Source organism: Camelus dromedarius, chromosome 13, assembly GCF_036321535.1.
Source record: "Camelus dromedarius isolate mCamDro1 chromosome 13, mCamDro1.pat, whole genome shotgun sequence".
Classification (NCBI taxonomy): domain Eukaryota; kingdom Metazoa; phylum Chordata; class Mammalia; order Artiodactyla; family Camelidae; genus Camelus; species Camelus dromedarius.
The window spans coordinates 6,960,803-6,967,695 of NC_087448.1; the positions used below are offsets into that span (position 1 = coordinate 6,960,803).

A 6,893-nucleotide genomic window follows, 5' to 3' on the forward strand; every position below is an offset into this window, starting at 1 on the left:
TCAGCTCCCTGTTAAATACCCATGTGTTTGCAAGTTGCTAACCAGGGAAAGGTTCATGCTCACTGACTGTATTGGCCTGAACTGAATAACCACAGTTTCGTGACTAAGGAAGTGACAATCAGGCCAAAGCATCCACTTCTTTCCCATTTTCCACTGTCCAAGCACTTCTTCCAGCAATGAGGTTGGATGCCAGGCATTAACACTTTTTTCCCACTTCATAGGGAACCTGAATTTAAAGTTTTCTTATCCTCCCTCTTTCCGGTAAGGAAAAAATTTTTTTTTCATAGAAACTATTTATTGTAGAAGTTTCTTTGGAAAATAGGCCTTTGTTCAGAAAGTGAACTTTCCTTTTCATCAAGAATTCACGTTCTTTAAGAAAGATTAACACTTGCAAAATTAACATTATAAATTATATGAAAAGAGATCAACTTTGACTCTCAACCGAGTTATATTAAAACCCCTATTTCCTTATAAACTTCCATCATATATTTTCTTTTCTCTAATTTTATTACTCTAAAGTTCACCATAATACAGTTGTATTAGGACCAGGAAAATTAGTATTAAACTACTGGAAGTGAAAATCAAGGCACCTCTGATTTAGAGACTTTTTTTTTTAAAAACAGTGCCTCTGAATTAGTTTCCTGGCTGTTTATTACATATCTTATCAAGAACCAAACTTTCTTTCAACAACGTATACATAATTCAGAGGCTGGATTACTCAAAATGAGAATGATAATGTCCTTATTTAGTATAAATTCCTCCATTTCCCTAGACCCCACAATATTTTGAAACATTATTTACAGCAGTGGTAAAATACTTAATGAAAAGTCATGATCACATACCCACACAGAAAGTGACATTTCCTGCAGCGTCACTCACATGCAAATGATACCAAGAGGTCCTGCCCAGAATCTCTCTCTCTGCTCTTCCCTGAAGAAGTCTGGTTGTCCTGCTAAGTCTAACACTAAAAACTTTGTCTTTGTGATACCACTTTAATTTTTAAGCAAGCTACAACAAAAAAGAAATCAACAGTTTGCAGCTTTGATAGGTTACTGGTATTAAATTACCAATGAGCCTTCCTCACAGTCTCTGAGAATACAGACAGAAGGTGGATTTCAAAAGATGACAGTTTTTAATTATTTCCCTTATCTTTGGAGATTCTTTGAAGTGCAATAAAAGGATTCTAGGCATGAATGCACTATGTGTGCCAAAAAGGGAGTAGAATTAGACACGGAAATAGCATCCACCAATTTTGGACACTGCCCTCATTTTCCAGTTGCTTGGCCTTCTGCTAGATTTTTAAGACATGATTCTTCATTGAGAATATAAATTCACATAAATCCATTTAGAATAGTGTTGAAAATGATCAGAGGGATCCAAAGAGATGTGATTTACATTTGGGGGAATAAGCAGACAAAGTTTTTCTGAGAAGGTCCCTAAGTGAAAAAGGCCAGTATCTCAGATTAGAGAGGCCTGGGGAGTGAGACAGGAACTCACCCTCGCCTTCAGAACCTAGTGAGAAAATGCAAGGGCCCAGCCAACCGTGAGTGCTCAAGGTAGATTCAGGGGGAAGCAACAGACTTCCTGGATCGAGTGGAGAACAGGTATGTGATGTGCCCTGGATGTAGGACGCCATGGGTGCTTGGTGGGAAGAGGTTATTAAAAGCGTATAAACCCTACAGCCAGTTAGATGTCAAAGGAAATACTCAGTACAGGAAATGGCCTCTGGGAAGACAGAGGTAATTTTCTCTCTGAAAATTAAACCAGAAATATCAAATACCCAATGATAGTGTCCATATGGTGAAGTCATCACAAGAGGAGTGTTATCTCAAGAGAAACAAAACAAAACAAAGCAAAACAAAAGAAAAGAAAAAGAAAAAAAAATCAGAGTCCAGGTCATCTGAAAATGGATTGTAGAGTAAAATCTATAGAAAACAGAACTTCAGTACTGGCAATAACTCAATATTAAAAAGAACATGTGAGCAGAATAAATGTTATTTCATGTGACAGAGAAAAAAGGCATCCTGAAATCTTGGCAGATTTTATCATGTGCAAGCCAAAGGAGGGCAGTGCCAAGACTTCGTTCATCAAGGCAATGTAATTCTTAAAGGCAGGGATGATTTACTTTAAGCGTCCTAGCCAGGGGAAAGAGTGCTTAAGAGTATCTACTGCCCCAGCTCAGAGTTCATCTCCAGTTAACTTTTTAAATTTAATTTTGCTTCCATAGGAGAGAATATGTGGACTGGGGATGACACTATCAATTTGCAAAGCTTCCTGTTGCAAAATGATGAATTTGCAGTCCAGTGTATTCATTCGTCTCTTGTAAATGGTGTATCTGTTCCTAGAAGATGACCAACACTTGGGACGCTGAAAATCCAAACTGAGGGTTTCATTAAGGAACTTGTTCCTCTAAAGCTTGACTGGGTCACCAACCCACTCCAATCCCTGTCATCTTTGTGATATTATTCTTTAAATTCAGTAAAGGTAGCAAAGCTTATTAATGCTGTGCAAGTAGTAGCTTTGAAGGTGAAGGAAGAGGCCGTGAGCCAAGGAATGTGAATGTCCTCTAGAGGCCGTGAAAACCAAGGAAGTAGATTCTCCCCAAAGGCCTCCAGAAGGAACACCACTCTGCCAATACCTTGGTTTTAGCCCTGTGAGACCCACGTTGAACTTTTAGCCTACTGAAAGACAATAAAGTTGTGTCATCTTAAGCTACTATGTTTGTGGTAATTTGTCACAAAGTAATAGTAAATGAATACAGAATGTATTCAAGTACCACTGCATTATGGTTTGATTGCATTTGACTTAAAGAAGCACAGCTGTGTCACCTAGGCTCTAAAGAAATTATTTTGTCTATTAGGATGATTAAGATAATAGGCTTTGGCACTACTGCAGAACAGAAAAAAGAATAAAAAGGAATGAGGATAGTTTAAGAGAACTCTGGGACAACATGAAGCGCTCTAATATTTGCATTATAGGGGTCCCAGAAAGAGAAGAGAGAGAGAAAGGTCCTGAGAAAATTTTTGGAGAGATAAGCACTGAAAACTTCCCCAACTTGGGAAAGGAAACAGTCACCCAAGTCCAGGAAGTGCAGAGTACCACACAGGACCAACCCAAAGAGGAACACACCAAGGCACATTGTCATCAAATTGACAAAAATTAAGGATAAGGAGAAGATATTAAAATTAGCAAGAGAAAAGCAACAAATAACATACAAGGGAACTCCCATAAGGTTATCAGCTGATTTTTCAGCAGAAACTACAGTCCAGAAGGGCATGGCACAATATATTTAAAGTGATGCAAGGGGAAAACTTACAACCAAGAATACTCTATCCAGCAAGGCTCTCGTTCAGACTTGATGGAGAAATCAAAAGCTTCACAGATAAACAAAAGCTAAAAGAATTCAGCACCACCAAACCAGCTTTACAATAAATGTTAAAGGACCTTCTCTAGTCATTAAACCATAAGGAAAGAGGAAAAAAAAAAAAGAAAGAGAAAAAAAAAAAAGAGACCTACAATAGATTGTTTTGGCTGTTCGGGGTCTTTTGTGGTTCCTTATACATTCTGGAATTGTTTGTTCTAGTTCTGCGGGGAATGTCAGGAGTATTTTGGCAGGGGATGCATTGGATCTGTGGATTGCTTTGGGTCGTGTGGCCATTTTGATAGTGTTGATTCTTCCAATCCAAGAGCACAAGAAGTCTTTCCATTTCTTTGTGTCGTTTCAGTTTTTGGAGTATAGATGACCTCCTTGGTTAAGTTTATTTCTAGGCATTTTGTTGTTTTTGATGTAATGGAAATGTTATGCCGGTTATAAAATTCTGATTTTTGAAGTGAAAAAAAAAAGTGAATGAAGGGCCGCCAATGGCAAAGTATCCTTTCTTATGGGTGAGTGTATTCCATTACGTATCTATCTATCTATCTATCTATCTATCTATCTATATACTGCATCTCCATTATCTGTTCAACTCTTGATGTGCACTTAGGGTGCTTCCATATCTTGGCAATTATAAATAATGTTGCTGTTAATGGCAAGGGGTATATATCTTTTTGAATTAATTTTTATTTTGTGGTTGGCTTTATCCTTTTGATAACTATGTAAGTTTAAACAGCTGAAGCTCTAAACATTCTTAGAAACAATGAACAGTACATACATGTAAATTTTTAAATATATGTGCAGTAAAAAAAAAAAAAAAGCTATCAAGCCATGAAAGACTTGGAGGGAACTTAAAAGACATATTACTAAGTGAAAGAAGCCAGTCTGAAAAGGCTGTAAACTGTACAATTCCAACCAAAGGACATTCTGGAAGAGGCACAGCTACAGAAACAATAAAAAGATCGTGGTTTCCAGGGGCTTGGGGAGAGGGAGGGAGAGAGGGATGAATAGATGGAGCACAGGGGATTTTTAGGACAATGAAATTATTCTGTATGATACTATAGTGGTGGCTACATGTCATTATGCGTTTGTCAAAGCCCATAGAATGTACAACATCAAGAGTGAACCCTGATGTAAACGATGGACTTCGGTTGATAATAATGTGTCCATGTTGGTTCATTGATTGTACCAAATATTCCTCACTGATGAGGGATGTTGAGGGTGGGGGAGTATATATGTGTGAGTGAAGAGGGCTATGTGGGAACTCTGTATTTTCTGCTCAATTCTGCGGTAAACCTGAAACTACTCTAAAAAAATAAAGTCTATTAAGTTCTGGCGAAAAATTAAAATAAAGGTGGAATTTTAGTGGGGAGGGTAGTGCTCAGCGGTAGAGCGCAGGCTTAGCATTCATGAGGTGCTGGGTTCAATCCGCAGTGCCTCCATTAAAATAAATCAATAAATAAACGCAATTACCCTCCCCAAAATAAAAAATAAATAAAAGTGGAATTTTGAGCAAGTGATGGGTAGAAAAAGTAAATAGGCATGATTTGCTATATGCAACATATTATACATCTTCAAGGTCATGTTTACTCTTTTTCACTATAAAAGTATGTATTTTTTTCACTAAAAACCATACAAATTATAGAAAAATAAGTAACTAAGAATGAAAGTCTGCCTTTCTCAATTGATCTCCCTAAAATTACCTTGTGTGCAGCCTTCTCAACTTTTTACAAAACGTATGTACAGAACTATTTGCATATACATAAATTACAGCTGCTCTTCTTTTGACACAAATGGTTATACCACGTGTACTATTACGCATTTTGCTTTCTTAGCATAATGAGAAGTTTCTTCAGACAGTGCATATGGATTAACTCAGTCTTAGTAATGCCATGTAAAATTCCACGATAAATGTGGATGCACCATTATTTATTTAAGCATTCTTCTATTAATAGACATTTAGGTTATTTCCAATTTTTCTCTATGATAAATGGTGCTGAAACTGACATCTCTCTACATACATTTTTGCAAACTCTTATAAATGCCTTAGTATCAATTCCTGGAATTGGAGTTGTTGGACAAGAGATATGAACACTTCAGCTTTGGAAAGATACTGTCAAATTATGTTCCAAAAATGCCTTGCAAATTAATACTCCCACCATGATCACGGATTTCTAGGCATCATTTATACTTACATAAAATATTTAAAATAATAATTGAAGGCCAATACACACATAAAACACTTACATATAACTTATAGACAAGAAGGACAAGACATAAATAATGAACCCTGTGTAACCTGTGGCTAATTCAGTCTGTTTATTTTTTCTCTTTGATGCTCCTGGCTTGACTTCATGACACCTCTACCTCATCTTCAGTCAACCTGAAATGAAGCTTTTGTTCTTCAAAGTGACGGGCCTTTTTCTTAGTTACTTGGTCTGGACTTTCAGCATAATTCTAGCCAGAAGCAGATCCTGGCACGTGTGGGAGTTTGACAGCAAGATTGTTCCCATTGTGTTCATTGGACTCTGGGAAGCTTTATATTTTCAGAAATTTAATGTCTCTGGCTCAATAGTTGAGTTGCCGATGCATAGCAAGATCAACTCGAGCTGGGTCATTTCGGATGAAATCTGGTATGGGCAGGACCTGATGCTGTTGGCAAATTTTATGATGTCTACAGTCCTGATTTTTGGCTCAGTGGCACTTTGGGTCAGCCAGATCAAGGCCCCATACCCAGGGTTCCTCCAATTGTGCTACAACACTGCTGCCTTGTTCCTTTTACTCAGCTGTAGTTGTACCATGATTTCAGTGAGCTGGAATTTCACTGTGGAATTTTATGGTGAAACCACCCTTGACTTTCCAATTACCTTTCCGGTTGAAAGAGAAATGCTAACAAAGAAGCATTTCTCTTACGTGTTCCCGCTAGGAATCACAACTACTGTCCTCTCGCTGCTGAGCGCCACCATGTTCTCCTGTGAAACATGTCCAGTAAAACGGTGGACACTAGTGAAACCCTTGGGTGTGGCCAACTGTTGAAAACAAAAAGTCTGAACAAAGGACTACTATTTGGAATGGCTGGGAATCATTTTCTTGAAGAAATTTCTACATGCATGTCATATAGTCATAGTCACTGATTCATGTAAAATAAAATATATTTGTTTAAAAAAAATAGGCTTTGGAAGTAGACAAACCCAGATTCAAATTCCAGTTTGGACCATTTAACAGCAGTATGAGCAGATTATTTAAACTCTTTAAGCCTCAGCTTCATCATCCATTAAGTAAAGAGAATCCCTACCCCACAGACTGTAGTGAGGGTTTAATAAGGCACAGTTGCCTAGTCCAGTAACAGCGTCTGTGCAGCACTCACACTCAGTGAAGTGTATGATGAGGGGAAGTTATGCAATGATTTAAAAATATTAATCAACACTTCTATTAGATGCTGGGGCTGCAACAATGAACATGACAGACACTGAAAAATAGCCACATGACTTTAATATCCTATAGATCAACCTTTGATGAA

At 37.6% G+C, this 6,893-nt stretch overlaps 1 protein-coding gene across 1 annotated transcript; it reads left to right on the top strand.

Annotated features, from left to right (window-relative positions):
• Positions 1-5,761: 5,761 nt before the first annotated feature.
• Positions 5,762-6,409, top strand: LOC105094111 (uncharacterized). The gene has a single exon (XM_010986060.3). It carries the CDS (start codon positions 5,762-5,764, stop codon positions 6,407-6,409), a length of 648 nt encoding a protein of 215 aa, XP_010984362.1.
• The last annotated feature ends 484 nt before the right edge of the window (positions 6,410-6,893 follow it).